This window comes from Ananas comosus, linkage group 19, assembly GCF_001540865.1.
Source record: "Ananas comosus cultivar F153 linkage group 19, ASM154086v1, whole genome shotgun sequence".
In the NCBI taxonomy this organism is placed as follows: Eukaryota; Viridiplantae; Streptophyta; class Magnoliopsida; order Poales; family Bromeliaceae; genus Ananas; species Ananas comosus.
In genome coordinates, this window is record NC_033639.1 from 8,622,653 (window position 1) to 8,639,528 (window position 16,876).

General features: G+C 40.0%; 3 protein-coding genes across 4 annotated transcripts; all 3 read left to right on the forward strand.

Moving 5' to 3' along the window:
• LOC109724613 (autophagy-related protein 11-like) lies at positions 1,597 to 6,326 on the forward strand. Its single transcript, XM_020253492.1, has 6 exons — positions 1,597 to 2,171; positions 2,370 to 3,930; positions 4,221 to 4,438; positions 4,708 to 4,921; positions 5,254 to 5,472; positions 6,235 to 6,326. Exons 1-6 carry the CDS (start codon positions 2,005 to 2,007, stop codon positions 6,238 to 6,240), a joined length of 2,385 nt encoding a protein of 794 aa, XP_020109081.1. The 5' UTR covers positions 1,597 to 2,004; the 3' UTR covers positions 6,241 to 6,326.
• On the forward strand, positions 7,441 to 9,936 carry LOC109725136 (probable folate-biopterin transporter 2). Its single transcript, XM_020254221.1, has 5 exons — positions 7,441 to 7,907; positions 8,417 to 8,676; positions 8,837 to 8,932; positions 9,030 to 9,200; positions 9,293 to 9,936. The coding sequence occupies exons 1-5, from the start codon at positions 7,529 to 7,531 to the stop codon at positions 9,878 to 9,880; spliced, it is 1,494 nt and encodes a 497-aa protein (XP_020109810.1). The 5' UTR covers positions 7,441 to 7,528; the 3' UTR covers positions 9,881 to 9,936.
• On the forward strand, positions 13,515 to 16,730 carry LOC109725021 (tubby-like protein 4). 2 transcript variants are annotated; one of them, XM_020254062.1, is made up of 9 exons: positions 13,515 to 14,068; positions 14,554 to 14,665; positions 14,971 to 15,147; positions 15,247 to 15,302; positions 15,411 to 15,510; positions 15,590 to 15,679; positions 15,772 to 15,867; positions 16,074 to 16,113; positions 16,238 to 16,730. In XM_020254062.1, exons 1-9 carry the CDS (start codon positions 13,590 to 13,592, stop codon positions 16,246 to 16,248), a joined length of 1,161 nt encoding a protein of 386 aa, XP_020109651.1. In that variant the 5' UTR covers positions 13,515 to 13,589; the 3' UTR covers positions 16,249 to 16,730. The 2 variants fall into 2 exon arrangements, with proteins under 2 accessions (XP_020109651.1, XP_020109650.1); XM_020254061.1 differs by having other exon boundaries at positions 13,517 to 14,068; positions 16,074 to 16,141.

The window sequence follows — 16,876 nt, forward strand, 5'->3', positions numbered from 1 at the left end:
CTTACATCGACTAGTAATTCTGATTTGTATATTTGTAATCTAGGAGACTTGATGTTATTGTGCCCACTCAAACAGTACAATCTAGTCTCAAACAGTGCAATCCACTATTAAACAGTATAATATTTTTTTTCATAGAAGAAAAAAAAATTTTTTTTCTCCTTTTTTAATTTTCTTTTTTTTAAAATTTCACTATCTGCATCTTTTCACACTATCGTGCCCGCTCTCTCTCGGCCTCTGCAGCCGCAGCTGCTACCCGCATCCCGACGCGCTCTTTCTTTCCGTCATGCTCAAATCCTGCAGCACTGTCATTGCTATTGTTATCTATAGCCACGCCCTTCGCCGCAGTTTCCATAGTTAGTTAATTCGGATACGGTAAAAATTCGATATGAATATAATACGAGTACATTCGTATCTTAATTTTTAAATTCGTTAACAAATACGGTTTAAAAGAAAGATTCGTCAATAATTCAAATGCGCAATTTATACGAAAATGGTACGTTTATTATTTAAAAATTCTGGAGACAAATATATAAACCAACAATACTTTATCCAAAAACGCCCTATAGACCCGGTCTACCTACATTCCCACATAAAACAATTTATTATTATTAATTTGAATTAAACTATGCCCCACTCATACAACACGGTAATCTACAAATCACGCTTAACCCTAAATTATAACCCATAAAACTAATAAAGAATCAGTAATAAAACTAAAAAAATTCTGCGTTTTCTTTCTCTTTAATTTTTTGATCGATTAATTTAAAAAAAATAATCGGCCCTCTTCGCAAAAACTCCCTCTCCGGGAAAAGCGTGATTTCCGAGCATCTTTTGATGCGAAGATAACGCTTTCGGATTCGGAGTTCGGGTTTCTGTCGGTGTTCGCTTTGTTGGTGGGTCTCCAAAAACCTTAGCTTTTTTCGCGGTTTTTTTTTTTTGGTTAGGGTTTATCCCATGATGAGGGTTTTTGGGGGCGGAGGAGCGATCGTTGATGTAAAGAATCAAATTTTCATTGTTATTCTTTAAAAAATAAAAAATTCAGTTACATATTAAATCTCATTATCTTCTGTTATATTTGGATTCGGATTCTGTATCTATATAAATAATTTTTTATGTTAAAGATTAAAAATAATTTTCTTTGTTGAAAAAAAAATAATTTTTTTTAACGTTCCTCTCTTTCAATTCTTGTGCTTCTTCTCACCGCCGGGGAGAGATGAGTTGTGCTCCGACTGTCACCGCCGCGGCGGCCGACGGCGGTCCCCCCGACGTCCGGCAGCGCCTCCCGGTCCACATCGCCGACAGCGGCCACAGCTTCGAGTTCGAGTGCGAGGGGCAGACGGCCGTGGCGGACATCCAGCGCTCGGTCGAGCCGCTCTGCGGCATCCGCCCGGACCAGCTCCTGCTCTGCCGCGACGCGCTCCTCGACCCGCGCCGCCGGCTCTCCTCCTACGGCCTCCCGCGCGCCGGCCGCGAGGTCTTCCTCTTCAACAAGTCCAGACTGCTTCTCCACTCCCCTCCCCCCCCTCCCAAATCCATCTCCCTCCCCCTCCCCATCCCCCCTCCATCCCCCCTCCTCCTGCTCCGACGATCCCCTATCCGACCTTCTCTCCGCGCTTTGCTCTCCTACGAGCGGCGGTTCCGCCGCCACTTCGACGCCGCCGGCGCCGTCTTCTCCGCCTCCGCCGCCAAGCTCGAGCTGTCCGCGCGCCTCCTGCGCGAGCGGCGCGTGCAGGGGCGGCGGCTCGCCGCCGCCGGCCGCAGCCTGGGCCACACGTTCGAGAGGCTGCGCCGGCGGCACGCCGACTTCGCCGCCCGCTCGCAGGCAGCGCCGGCGCCACGCCGCGCTGCTGGCGCGCTTCGAGGACGACCTCGCCGGCTGCGGCCGGCGGAGCTCCACCCGCGCTCCGCTCCGCGGGCCGCAGGTGTTTGATCGATTTGCTCAGAGAGCCCGACGCGCGAGCGCGCGCCGACGCCTGCCGCGACTCGCACCGCAGGTTCGCGGACATGGTTTCGCGGCTGGGATCGGAATTCGCCGAGCTGAAGAGGAGAGTGGAGGGTTTGCTCGTTTTGATGGACTCGGCCAGCGGCGGCAGCGGCAAGAATCTCGAGCTTTTGGTGAAGGACCACCATAAAGTTCTTCGCAACCAGCGAACCATAATGCAGGCCTTAAGGTCAGTTGATAAATATGTGCATTTTGAGGTGTATATGCGCAAGAATCTCCGTTTACAAGTACATTGCAATTAAAAAAAGAGTAATTTGGAACATATTTTCGCATGATGGAGTGTTCTAATTTGTTATTGTATACGGATCGTAATTTATCCGTCATAATATTTGCGGTTCATAATTTGGGCCGATTTCTTGTCCTGCAGTAAAGATGTCAACATTTCGAAGAAGCTCGTCGATGATTTTTTGAGCTCCCAGGCTTCTATCTCTTTTAGCGCTCATGACGCAGTTTCGGTTGTCGGTCGTATGCACGATGTTCACGAGAAGGATCATCTGCCCAATATGAGGGATTTAGATCGCAAACTATCGAAGTTGCTTGACACATGCAAGGGTAAGAAAAATGACATGAACCTGTTGATGCACACCACCATGAAGAAGGTAAAATCCGCCCAATTTGGTATCAAGGGAATGATGAGCGAGCTGCATGCGTTCCAGGAGTTGATGGAAAATCAAGACACGGAATTTCATACTCTGGAAAAAATTAACGGAATGGGCCATGCGTACAGGGCTTGTCTTGCCGAAGTAGTAAGGCGGAAGTCGTTCTTAAAATTGTACATGGGCCTCGCTGGACAAATGGTTGAAAGGATTGCCGGGGAGAGAGAAAATGAGATTAGAAAACGCGAGCGATTCCTCAAGAGATGGTGCAAGTTCATTCCGCGTGAAATCTTTCAATCCATGGGATTGTTGGATTCTCCAAGTCAATGTGCTGTTAGTTTAAATCCTTTTGATGAGTGTCTGCTGCCAATTGATATAGCCGATGTGGACCGATTCGCGCCGCAATCTCTAGTAGGCCCGTCTTCTAAATCTACTGATAGTACCTTTGATTTGATAAAATCTGAAGAAAGCTCCTTGCCTGCTGGCGAGAAGGCTGGATTTCGGGATATTCTTGAGGGTTGCGATGCGCTCGACATTACGGGAACCAGCAGGATGGAAGTTGAGAATGTGAGATTAAGAGCTGAACTTGCTTCCGCGATTGCCATAATCTGCGGTTTTCGTGCTGAGATTGGATCAGAATCAGTGGATGCAGACCAAATTGGTAGTAAGCCATTGGAAGGTATTAAGGAAGCGACGGATGAAGCTCTTCGGCTGAAAGATGAATACGCAGATCATCTTCAGTCATTGCTGGTTAAGCAGCAGGAGCAGTGCTTGTCCTATGAAAAGCGTATTCACGAGCTCGAACAAAGATTGTATTCGCAAGTGCGAAAGCCCTCGACCAATAACAGTGCATCTGATTCCACCTTTTCAGCGTATAAGGCTAATGATTGTAGTTTAGATGGAGACATGGTTTATTCTACACCTGATTCAATGAATCCAAAATATGATACCGAGCAAAACAAGCGTGGAGAAGGTGGAGACGAAAACATGGCTAATTTATCGAGCGTATTAAGTATGCAGTCATCGGATTTATCAATACTGGAACATCCAGAATATGAAAACCAAGGTGGTGGAATTAGCAAAGAAGCGACAAAGAATGATTCGTCTGATGTCCCAACAGATCCTTTTGATTTTGTAACTTTCGGAGTTAATGACCAAGTGGCGTTGGACTCAAAACCTACGGATTCTCTTGCATCGGACCTGCAAATTGCCCTGGAAGAGAAGTCAAACTGGCTGGAGGAAACTGAAAATAAGCTTAGAGCCAGTACGGAGGAGGTTATCTATCTGAGGAGAGAGTTGGAAAATAGTCGAAATCTTCTTGATGAATCTCAGGTAACTGTCGCGAATATAATGTTTCCTTCGTTTCATTGTCTAGCAAAATGAGTCCATGTATAAATTTTGCTGCTCTTCATCTCACCTTACGGAAGTTTCTCTCATGTAGTCTTGAGTAGGAATCAAATTGTTGCTTAGCCTAGCGTACCGCAATAGTTGCTGTTTCCTGTCGACCATTTATGTGGTTATGTACTTATGTTAATAATGCATGCGTGTTGGGTGGCATTGCGCGTCATTCAGAGTATGCCACATGTAACCGCTAATTTTTTTATTGTGATATTTCGAAACAGACGAACTGTGCGAACATGGAGAACTGCTTACATGAGGCGAGAGAGGAAGCCCGTACTATTAAATGTGCAGCCGAGAGGAGGGCTGCAGAATATGAGGATTTGCGTTTGTCCGCTCTGAAAGTGTGTACTGTATTTGAAAGGCTTTGTGGCTGTGTCAATGATCCTGGTGTAACTGAGTTTGCGGACTCTCTCCAATCTTTAGCTCTTTCTTCATCCAGGTATTCTCGCACTCTCTTATTTAGTTATGAGCTATTCCTGGTGCTCAATAAACTCGAGCATTATTTGCGCTGACAAACAATGGCTAGCATACAAAAATTCATCCCAGAGTGCTTCCACTTAGAACTCCATATACTAACTGAATGTCATTCGATCCATAGAACTAAAATCAAACTTATTTGGATGCTTACTTTATATGATTTACTGAATTAAGGATTGTCATGAACACTTTTCTTATTGGTTTTTCATTTGAATTTTCATTTGCTTCTAGTTCTATTACAAAGGAAGAAGGTGATGGCGATGCTGAGTTACACCAATGTATCAAGGTCCTTGAGGAGAAAGTGGGTTCTCTTTCTCAGAAGAACACCGAGCTATTAGACCGTTCTTCTAGGATGGAAGCCGCACATGGATGTCAAGTAAGAGATTTGCAGGAGAAGGAAGAGTTGATTCGATTCTTAAACAGTGAATATCAGAAGGAGAAAAAGGTTTGTTCCTAAATTTCTTCATTCATCTTGTAGTTAACGATGTAAGCATTTCAGTCTGCATTCTTCTGTCCTTAGTAAACATTTCATTTCAGAGCATGATGAGTTGATGACCTTTACTGTTATCTGAGACCATTCCTTCATGTCAAGATAAATTGAAGTGTTCACTATATGTATGATGTTTAGAACATGTTAAAAGAGGATATAAATTGCTTCTCAAAACATGTTTTACACATCATGCGTGTAGTGAAAACTTGCAGATACGAATTTTTTTTTTTTTTTTTTTTTTTTTTTTTTTTTTAAGTGGGCTTATTTAGCGCTGCTCTTTCGAACAGGCAAGGAAAGAGATGATATCATTTGGCCATTTTGCGGCCCACGACCTTGCGGCCTTTGTATGGAATTCCACTGGTACTTGTGAAGCAATCAACCGAGACTGCTCAAAATACTCTCTGTCGGAGGAATCCATCGCCCTACTCGCAGGAAAACAATCGAGCCGTCCACTTTACATTATCGGGAAAGTTGTGCACATTGAACGGCGGATAGCGGGGCCATTGGTATCTCCACGACCTGATCTTCCTGTTGGCTGTAAATATTTTGTAGCCACAGTTGCCGCGCTAACTGATAACATTCATTCAGATCCTTCCTGAACCTGCCTGTTGGCTGACATAAAGGGAGAATTCAACTTGTACATTGAGAGAGTATAAATTTTGGCGATTCTCGAAAAAAGAGGATATAAATTTTGGTAGGGTTACCTTGTACACGGGATAGATTTTTCACCATTGAAATGTGAGTTTTGAGGTTTAAATACTTAACATTTATGGTTAGTATGCAAATTCTTTTTGGAGATGAAAAAGTAATGTACCGTGACGCTGTGGAAACCTTGATTATTGGTGAATAGAAAATTGAAGAAATTATGATACGGATCCAATTATACATTTTTTTTTTTTCTTTTCCAGAATCCATTTGTTTGGTGGACTGTGTTGCGACTTTGATGAGCTAATTTGTTTGGAAAAAAATGCCTATGAATATGTATGGAGGTATCTCTTTCTTATGTTGGACCAAATTGTTGGTCCCTTTGGTAGGCTTTTGGTTTCAGTATTATCTGATTATTGAAGAATGTTTGATTAATGCTTTAGTCTCTATTGCAGGTGTTCTTTTTAGCTCCATTTGCTGTGCAAATTTTAAGTTTGTTATTTCTGTTTTCTATCTTCTTGAATAGTCTTAGAGTTCATGTGGTCTAGTGCATTTTTAGTTTGCTACATTGCTGTTTAATTCTTTTTTACTTTGCTAACATGTAATCTTATCTTTATTGTTAGATGTGACTCGAAATCTACCATCGATTCAGGTTCGGGTTTACGACTCGCCGACAGCTTCGTGGTGTGACCAATTTGGAGAGGAAAATTATGGAAGAAAAATGAATGTCTGTGGTGGGTAGCGACAGGCCCGAGCCAGGTGACATTCGCCAGGGGGTGCGGGGGGCTCCGCCCCCCGCGGTATGGATCGGATCCGAAATCCGTTATGAGTTTTTCTTTTTTCGTTTTTGCCCTAGAGGCGTGTGATCGTGGTTAGTTGTAACCTGAAGAATATTGTATTCCCTTTTCGTTCCATAGTGAAGTTCTCTCCTCCCTCGCCCGTGGTTTTTTTTCTGCAAAAGGTTTTCCACGTAAATCTGTGTCTCTTTATATTTTGCTTGTGATTTGATTGTTTTTTGTGTTCGTCATTTCGTTTCCGTTTGTGCGTTTGTCGTAACATTTATTTTACTGTCGGGACGTGCCGTCAAATCATATACTAAAATGATAAAGCTTATAAACCACAGAATATTAAAATAATATATTTTACAAACTGTGTAGTTCAGTTTGTAAGTATCCTAAACCGAAAAAGAGTGCCTGTGAAAATGATCGGTATATCTTAAAATGAAGAGAAAGGGGAGCAGTTCAATTTTATCCATTAACATCACCACAAATCCCCAGAAACAGTACTGCAACAACAACATCCACCAATGCCAAAAATATGCCTCTCGTTTTGCATGCAGGAACCACTTCAATTTCCTCCTCCTTTCCTCCAGATTCCTCGGAGAATTTCCTCGAAAATTCAATGCCCATACACGACATATGTAGTACTTTTGTAGGTACTTACTCAAGATGTGACACCATTTGTTGTCTTTTGCATTGATTCTCGTTCGTATAGTTCGGAAACACTGCTCGGAGCTTTTTCGTCTCTATCTCTCTTTTTGCTTTTCGCAACAAGAGTGTTTTCTAGACAATTGTATTTCAAAATTTATCGCACTGTGAAGCTGTTGGCGAATTAGGAGAATTTCGAGACACATCTAACAAGTACTTTTATTTTTCTTTTTGTAGATTAGATTGATTTGAATTAACCGCTGACGCTTTGGGTACAGTCCACAAGAAATAAAAATGGAAAAAAAAAAACTTATTGTGGGGCTAAAGTGGCCCTTAAATCTCCTACAAAAGCCCTTCTCTTACCATGCATGGAATCTCAATCAAAAGTGTTTTTTCTCTAGTTTTGATTCAAAAGATCAATACCCTCTTAGCAAAAGTGAATTAGCATCTTTTTTTAAAGAGTGTATAAAGCTAGATTCTTTTGAGCCCAATGGAACCACAACCAGTTCATGAAAGCTCTGCCAACAAAACTAGCCTACTGCACAAACAAAGCACACACCAAAAGGGTTTCTTTCATGCATTCCTTTGCTCTCCGCTGCTATGGCTTGGAATGCTAGCGAAGGAGATGCACTGGAGCTTCGTCTACGGCGTCGTCGCCGTGAACGGAGTCAGCCAAGGCCTCGGCGGTGCCGTCGCGCGGGTGGCGACGGATTACTACTGGAAGGATGTTCAGAGGGTGGAGCCTTCTGAGGCTCAGGTGTATCAGGGGATCACTTCCCTTCCTTGGATTGTAAAGCCATTGTGGGGACTGCTTACTGATGTTCTCCCCGTGGGCGGATACAGGAGAAGGCCTTATTTCATCCTTGCAGGCAATGTTCTTCACCCCCCTAACTAATGATTTTTGAAGTTATTTTGGTTTGTAACTTCAGTCCTAAATTTGGAGCTGTTTGGAAGATCTCTGACGACCATTCGTCAGCAACTTAGAAACCGTCGGTCATAAAAGTTTCAAATTAGAAATTTTGCTTACAGAGCTCCACAGACGTAACTTTCGAACATTTTTGCTCGTGAGGATCAAATGCACCTCTTCTTGTTGTTAGATATTACTCTGTCTGAATCTCAAAGCATCATTGACTGATATCCAATGATAAGGAGCGGTGTGTCCGAAAAAGACGTATCCGATAAAATTTTCTTCCGTTTGAAGCTCATGTTTGTATAAGTAAATGTTCATCTCTCATGCTCATCCCACATTAATTTACACTTATGTTACATAAGTGTTCTTATCATTCAGATCGAAATTATGTAACTATTTGGGCCTTTCTAAATCCCTTGTTTATTGACATTCTACTCTGATTTGGTATATATATATATATATATACAGGTTTCTTGGGAGGTGTCTCTATGCTCATCCTGTGGCTGCAAAAGGATCTCTGCCCCCTTCTCGCATTGCTGCTAATGACGGTAGGAAGTGCCGGGGTGGCGATCGCCGACGTAACCATCGACGCTTGCGTTGCAGAAAACAGCGCGAACCATCCATTGCTCGCCTCCGACATGCAAAGCCTCTGCGGATTAAGTTCATCCGTCGGAGGTCTTCTGGGCTTTGCTATTAGTGGCCAACTCATGAATGCACTAGGTTCAAAGGTTAGCATTCAAGCACAAAATACAAATCTCATGCCGCATTTATCCCATATATATATAGTACTTAAAATAACTCTCAAGGCATAATTAGCCAATTTAGTCAAGCATTTATGTGTATTATTCATTGAATTTAACAACATCCACATTTATCTTGTGCTTAAAGGGTGTTCTTGGCTTGCTAAGCATACCGGCTTCACTAGTTGTTTCAGTTGGAATGGTGCTTAAAGAGCCTCAGGTGCCAGTCTCAACACAGAAACAGGTGAAGTATACATGGATAATCAGATCAAACTAATCCTATTTGAAGAGCATGGTAATAGTTGCATGTAATAAGCTTCTGATCTGATTGATCTCATCAGATATGTGAAAAGTTGGTTGAAGCAAAAGACACAATGTGGGAAACCATGAAATGCTCAGATGTTTGGAGGCCTTGTGTGTTTATGTTCACATCACTTGCAGTGAGCATAAACATCCAGGAAGGAATGTTCTACTGGTATACGGATACTGAATCTGGACCTTCCTTCTCTCAGGTATGCTCCGAATTCGCGGATTAGTTGTTTCATTTTGAAGCTTCTGAACACTTTTTCTAAGGCGACGAACTGCGTGTGATTTTACTCGGCAGGGGACCATCAGTTTCATCTACTCCGTCGGCTCCGCGGGCTCGCTACTGGGCGTGACGCTGTACCAAACATTCCTGAAGCGCTGCCCGTTCCGCTCGCTCCTCTTCTGGACCCAGCTCCTCTCCAGCCTCGCGGGGTTCCTCGACCTCGCCCTCCTCCTCCGCCTCAACCGCCGCCTGCGTATGCCCGACCCCCTGTTCGCCGTGGCCGACGAGGGCGTCTCGCAGCTGATCGGGCGCGTGCGGTGGATGCCGCTCCTCGTGCTCAGCGCCCGGCTCTGCCCGGGCGGCGTCGAGGGCGCCTTCTTCGCCCTGCTCATGGCCGTCGACCACGCCGCGATGCTCGTGTCCTCGTGGGGCGGCGGCGCCCTGCTGCGGCTCCTGAGCGTCTCGCGGTCCGAGTTCGGCAACCTGTGGGTCGCCGTCGTCGTCCGGAATGTGCTGCGGCTGCTCCCCCTCGGCTTGCTGTTCCTCATCCCGGAGACGGATTTGGGTGCTTCTGCAACAGCAGGCGGCGGAGGTGAAAGCCGAGAAGGGGTGGAGGAGGGAGGAGGTGAGATTGAAAGGTTGTTAGTTGGCGGGAAAGTTTGAATTATAGTTGGCAATGTTGTATTCTGCACTATTTTTAAAAAATAGCCAACAACGTTTATTCTCTGCCCAGAAAGCATTCGTTAAAACTTATTAATTTTTATAATTATTTATTTCTGTGCTTCGTGAGATGTGAGTACACAAGCAACTATTTATTTCGGCATACTTCTTAGAGAAAAAAATTCTCCCTAGCCTTCTTTTAAAAAATATTCATAATCTAACCTTATTTTTATAAATTAGAAAAAAAAAAAAACTTCGTTTATTTCTAAATGAAACAAATAAAATAGTGTGCTATCTATCTCTAAAAAAAAAAAAAAAAATTAAGTGGGTGAGAGATTTTTTTTTTCTCTCACCTCTCTCGTTTTCCAACATGTAGAAGTTACAAATTTATCATTATTCTTATTATTATATTTTAACAGCATGTTCTACACGTGCAATAGACTATCAATCTTTTATTTATTGATAAATATTACTCTGTTGAGACACTAACAATGACAGGACGTTCTAAATTTAATTCCACACCAAATAAGGATTATTGGCAATCATATTCTGGTTTTATCTTAATTCCAAACGAGTCTATGCAAAGGTTAAAACAGGATCGTCCAAAATCAGCACGGATTCGTAACAACATGGACTAGATTAAGAAAACAGGAACCGACTGTTCCTAGAGCAAGTGGCAAAGGGCTTGGTGGTTGGTACCCGAGACCCAAGTTCGAATCCTAGTTGATTCACATTTCCAGCTAAGTTTATTTCTAAATAAAATAAATGAAGCGAGTAGCGTGCTACCTATCTCTCTCAAAAAAAAAGAAAAAGAAAAAGAAAACAGGAGATGAGAAAGAAAAAAGTAATTTTCCACCCACTTAACATATTAAACTATATAAAAGTTATTAACTTATCTCTTTTTTTTCTAATCTATAAAAATAAGACTAGATTAGAAATTTTTTTTAAAAGAAGGCTAGATAGGATTTTTTTTTTTTTTTTTTCTCTAAGGAGGCTAGACAAGACAATAGTTCAGTAAAATCATATAAATTATATAAAAAATTGCTCGATAAATTATCAATTTGATACGATCAATGAATTAGTAGGAGATCTCTTTTATCTAATTTATTATCTGACTTTTGAGTTATAAATTAGATAAATATTGAGACATAGAACAATATGATATATCAAGTCTTTTTAGTGAAATTTTACAATCTAATTCCTCGATTGTCCCAAAATTTTGAACCTATTTGAAATAGTGGCTAAATGCAAGAGGGTAATTGACACAAATTTTCATAAAGTGCAAGGGGTACTTTTGTAATTAATCCTCTTAAATATAATATAACAACTATAAATAATTAGATAACTCATAAATAGTGCTATGGCTCATAATACAATATATAATATAATAATCTCCAAATTCTAAATTTGATTAGTCCCAAGAGTAATAATCATAATAATAATCATATAAAAGCTATACTTTACAGTAGCGTTACGACTCTTCCATCCAAATTATTTATTTATGTATTTAGCTAATCACTGATTCTTTTGCATGCTCCGTAAAAAATAAAAATAAAAATATGTAGAGCCCCCCTCAACTTTAATTTATTTATTTTTGTTGATTAAGGATCCATTAATTTTGATTTGTTAGAATAGAATTATTCTGGTAATTTACTTAAAAATTTATGCAAGTTTCATTCACTAATAAATTTAAAAATTATTAAATTTACTAAAATTCTCAACTTTTTCTAAACGAGAATTAATCAATTTTAAAAGATTTAAAGCTGAAATAATTGCAAATAAAAAATTTTAGGTCTCCATACATTTTCCTTTTTTTTTTTTTTTTTTTTTTTTACCTTAAAAAACCCACAAAACTCACAAAAAAAAGAGCTAAATTACAAAAAACTTTTTTTGTCAATATCTGCTTTTTTTACTTTTCCCACCGTCATTTAAAAACCTACACTTTGCCTCCTTAAAAAATAAAAATTGTTCACTTCGGTCCCTACCGTCATTGTTCCGTCACGATTTCGTTTATATCTTTTTTTTATACCCAAAATATCTTTGAAACACTCATCCATATCCACACACATGCTCTCGGCCACTGCCTGGCCTTCTGCTGTCTCGCCTTTGCATACCTCTCTGTCCATGCTCAGACACACACCCTTGACCTCCTCCGCCACTGGGATGAGCAAGATTAGGAAGGAGGAGATGAAGAAGATAAGGGTAATTTGATTATTTTGTCATACGTACCTCTCTGTTAACATTTTTTATTTTTTAAGGATGCAAAATGTAATTTTTTAAATGACAGAAGAGGAAAAGTGAAAAAGTGGGATATTGATAGGGGGATTTTATATAATTTAGTAAAAAAAAAAACAATTGAATTATCTCTTTTGTACACCAAACTCACTCCTCACCCACTTTTTCTTGACACGTGTCAACTTAACCTCCTCCGCGGAGTATCATACCGCTATTCAAAAATAAGCCCATTCCCGCCGCATTATTACAAAAAAGTCCAAAATTTAAAAGTCATAAGCTCACGTGAAACAATTTCCGAGGATTATATTATATATAGCCGTTACTTTCCTGTGCATGCACCGTTCCAAATACACCCATAATTATTTCAAATTCAAATTACTCCTCCCACCACTTTATAGTGAAAATGTATGGAGACCCACCTCAACTATACGCAACTTTGAAAAACACCCCTCAACTCTAATCACCATCTTCTTAATTCTTAAATTTTTTTTGTTTGAATTGTTTAAAATTTGGAAAATTTAATAACTTTATTAGATATAATAGAACCATTAAATTTGATGAATCGATACATTCGATAAATTTTTTAATCTATTTAAGTAAAAATAATTTTTTTCCCCTTATAGTTGCTCCATTAACTAGAAGTCGTTCGTTGTTTTAGCTTTGTTTTGTAAAATATAATTAAAATTATTAAAATTGATAAGGTTTTTGATAAGTTTGATAAAATTTATAGTTTTTTTGACGAAAACCGTATAATTTAAAAATTTTAAGAAATCGAAGATATATTAATCAAAAAAACAATGCTATACTATACTAAAAGGTGGGTGGAAATCTGACACCTTTCCATCGAAGGACTATTATTTCATTTAAAAGAATTATATGAAACTTTTAAATTGAGAAGTGTAAGATTTACATTCACTTTTGACTGTGCTGTTTGGAAAAATAATCCAAACTTAATTAAAATATAGTTAGAGATAAGTTTAAATCTTTTATTTGATTATGATTAGGATTTGTAATTATCCAAAATAAAAGTTGAATTTATCATCTGTTATGACTGGATAGTTATATATAGTTAGATATGAGTTAATTAGAAAATAATAAAGTATTAGTTTAATTTTCTTCTTTCTTCTCCGATATTTTTTTTTCATCTTATTTTATTCGATTTTAGATCTTGCATTATATAATCGGTATCACTGTAAATACCGATTTCAACAAGTAGTATAAGAGCAAATCACGCTTCTAGCACATACAAATAGTATTTTTCTCTAATAAAAAGGAACAAAGTTGAGAGGGCTATATATTTCAAAGCGATCTATATCTGAGGGGGTCTTCATACTTTTTTTTTTTTTTCCCCACCTGTTTTTAAAGTTTAAAACTAAGAAGAGAACAAGAATACTACTACTACCAATTACTACTTACTACAACAACTCCTCAACACACACACACACACACACACACACACACACACAAACTCTTCCTAATGAGTGGCCTAAACAAAGCCCCATTGCTTCCCCACAACAACACCAACTCCTCATCTCCCTTCCCCACCACCACCACCACCACCACCACTTCTCTAAAATGCCTCAATCTTAATCCAATGACCAACAACTCCGCTTCCGACTCAGCGAACGATAAGGAGAATTTGGTCCCGGCCGTCGACACGACCGGGTGCGGTGGCGGCGGCAGTGGCCAGCCATTCACTTCTTGGAAGGGGAAGAAGCTGCAGCAGCAGCAGCAGCAGCAGCAGCAGCAGCAGACATCAGGAGCCAAAGGCCAGCTCAATAGAGTGGCACTCAAGCCCTCTTCCCTGCAGCTGTGCATGAAATTGAGTGAGCCCGATTCGGGCCTCGGCGGCGGCTCCAGGCCGTGGGACCCGCTCCATTCGTCGTCCTCGGATGTTTGGGAGTTCTCCGATTCGGAGTCGGCGCCGGCCTCCTCGTGGTCCACCCTGCCCAACAGGTGCCAGTGCTGTATTCCTGTTTTCGGTTGCAGTTATAACTCCAAAACCAGAAAGCTCTAACTTGAAACTTTTATTTTTGTAGTAAAAATAAGTGTTCGTACTATTAAATAGTACTAGACAAATAGGTTCTTAACTTGGAAATTAGCCAAGTTGGGTTGAGTTTGTGGACTGTCGGCGGTAATCATTAATTTCAAAATTTCGAGGTATTAGAAAGATGCAAATAATTCTCTTAAAGTGAGCAGGCACAGCGCCCAACACGGATCTCGATTTTGATTCACTCCGACCAGCCTTTCGCTATTTCGAACATGACTCGATTCAATCCGGCCTTTCGCCATTTCGAATGTGGCTTGACCTAATGTAGCCTCCCGCCATAGGAAGGATGCTGGTCTATTTAAGCCAACAGAGTTGATAAAATTAGCTAGTGATCTAATTACGAGAATTTGGATGCATTGGGCTAAAAGTGTATACTATGTGGTGGTCTCAGGTTATTGCTGTGTAGGCCTCTTCCTTTGGATGTTGGGAGGTGTACTTGCATTATAGCCAAGGAACCTGCCAATGGGAAGGGTGGTGTGGCACTCTATTCTCTTTACACCAATGTGAGTTACATTTTTTTTTTTTTTTTTTCAATGGAATTGTAGTTCATTATTTCAGTTAACTCCAACATATTAAGTTAATTTGTTCTCCACAATATAGTTTCTGATATAACATCTGAAGGTGAGCTTGTGAATATCAATTTTGGGGCATTTTTCTCGCAAACTCAAATTTATGCTTAGGGCACTTTAGATGGCCTCAGTAAACTTTTCGCTTTGAATTTGATTTTTGGTGAAATACAACTCTGATGTACTACTTGACTGCAATTTGGATGTTACAGTTGTTCTAATGGATTTAATTTTCTTTACAGGAGGGTCGCGGACGACAAGATCGGAAGCTAGCTGTTGCTCGCCATAGACGGAGAAATGGCAGATCATTATTTATTGTCGCCCAGAATCCGAAAGGGATATCTTGCACTTCCGATGAGAGTTTCTTAGGGAGTATGTCGGCTAATCTCATGGGATCAAAATACCAAATATGGGATCAGGTTTGTCTATCTACCGTCGCTCTTTCCGTCACAAAGAAGAGAATTCTGATATATGAATTCTTTCGTAAACTGAACAATTGTTGCCGTCGACGATTGCAGGAAAGACCACTTAACTCATCAAAAGATCAGCCTAAGCGACTTCTAGGAGTTGTTGCGTAAGTTATTTCATCTTTTCTAAACATTGATGCTTGTAATTTGAGGATCTAATATCTTGGTTTCAATTTTTCAATAATGCAAAATTGAGATCACTATGTTCATGGCAGGTTTATTCCTACAATAACTACCCTCACAGGGAGTTGTCGAAGCATGAGGGCATGGATACCGAAGCACCAATCCATGCAACTAAAGAGCACGAGTACTAAGGTGATTTGAGCCTGTTTAGTTCTATCAAAGTTTAATTACTACACGGAATGTATGAACTCTAATATTCAGAATAATGCAGATTCAACACATGAATGGACTTCCAAAAAATTGGGAGGAGAAGAGGGATAGAGCCCACCAACTCTACTCGAGGAGTCCATACTACAACTATGTAAGGAGTTTCAGAAAAAAATGAAAGGGGTATTTTGACATGTTATGAATTGAAGCTGGTTTCTGATTCTCTATTTTTTTTTCTTTTCCCAGGCGACGAAAAGGTATGAACTAGATTTCAGAGAAAGGGCAGGAAGAGCAGGCCACAGAGTGCAAACATCTGTGAAGAATTTTCAGTTGACTGTCGAGGTATTATTTTAGGTTCTTTCTCAGAATCATAGTATGTGTCAGTTTATCGGAATTTTCAGTTGCTTACCGCACAAATTAAACAACAATTTTTTTAAGTACTACGAAGTTAATCTAGCATGAAAAAGCATATATTAATAGCGAATTAGACGCATATTTTGGTACGTCTATCTCTAACGCGTATTGTTGCACTGATGATATGCAAGCAGGAAAATGGAAGGCAGACAATCTTGCAGCTTGGCAGGATCGGTAAGTCGAAATACATAATGGACTTCAGGTAGATCATCTTGATTTATTTCTTATATGTTGATTTCACATTTGATTATCGCTATTAACGAAAGAAAAATTGCATGATTAATCTATATCTTTGCAGGTATCCACTGACTGGTTACCAAGCATTTTGCATTTGCTTGGCATCGATCGACTCGAAGCTTTGCTGCTCACTGTAAAATGAGGAAAAATTACCATTCCTTTTGTGGATCAACCGGTGAAAGGAAACGCGCTTATCGTTTCCTTCTGAGTGCTGAATAAAGATTGTAAAATCATTGGAGTTTTCGCATTCTCAACTTGAGAGGAAAGAACAACTGGATGGAAGTCTAGGGGTCCTTTTTTTTTGTGATAAAAAATAGGAGAGAGGGAAATTGAAGCTTCAAGGACTCTGTTTTGTGAGATTTTATGTTGTCCTGAGTTTACTTTTGTGTACTTGTTTTAGCTACACACCATCTTAGAGGGGCAACAATTTATGCTTTAGAGAAGTGTTTTAAGTGAGAGAGTATTGTTTGTGTCATTTGTAATTAATGAATCTAAAGATATGATTAGCTGCATTGTATTATCATAAAAATGGGGGAAAGACTAGATTTCTCTCTTTCTAGTGGATTGTTACTGTTCAAAAATTTATCCTTGCTTTTGAATGAAGTACACAGCAATGAAATGAATAGGTTCTTGAAGTCAAAGAGATCAAATAAAATGTTAACACAAATTTCTAGATCCAAATTACCTAAGTCTCCTTTGA

Excerpts from the sequence above, each read along its gene's own strand:
- LOC109724613 (XM_020253492.1), top strand. The coding sequence starts at position 2,005 with ATGGTTTCGCGGCTGGGATCGGAATTCGCCGAGCTGAAGAGGAGAGTG. Across the intron at positions 4,439-4,707 it reads TTAGCTCTTTCTTCATCCAG|TTCTATTACAAAGGAAGAAG; the intron begins GTATTCTCGCAC and ends ATTTGCTTCTAG. Across the intron at positions 4,922-5,253 it reads AATATCAGAAGGAGAAAAAG|GCAAGGAAAGAGATGATATC; the intron begins GTTTGTTCCTAA and ends TCTTTCGAACAG.
- LOC109725136 (XM_020254221.1), top strand. The coding sequence starts at position 7,529 with ATGGAACCACAACCAGTTCATGAAAGCTCTGCCAACAAAACTAGCCTA. Across the intron at positions 7,908-8,416 it reads GCCTTATTTCATCCTTGCAG|GTTTCTTGGGAGGTGTCTCT; the intron begins GCAATGTTCTTC and ends ATATATATACAG. Across the intron at positions 9,201-9,292 it reads CTGGACCTTCCTTCTCTCAG|GGGACCATCAGTTTCATCTA; the intron begins GTATGCTCCGAA and ends TTTACTCGGCAG.
- LOC109725021 (XM_020254061.1), top strand. The coding sequence starts at position 13,590 with ATGAGTGGCCTAAACAAAGCCCCATTGCTTCCCCACAACAACACCAAC. Across the intron at positions 15,511-15,589 it reads TAAAGAGCACGAGTACTAAG|ATTCAACACATGAATGGACT; the intron begins GTGATTTGAGCC and ends AGAATAATGCAG. Across the intron at positions 15,680-15,771 it reads GGAGTCCATACTACAACTAT|GCGACGAAAAGGTATGAACT; the intron begins GTAAGGAGTTTC and ends TTCTTTTCCCAG.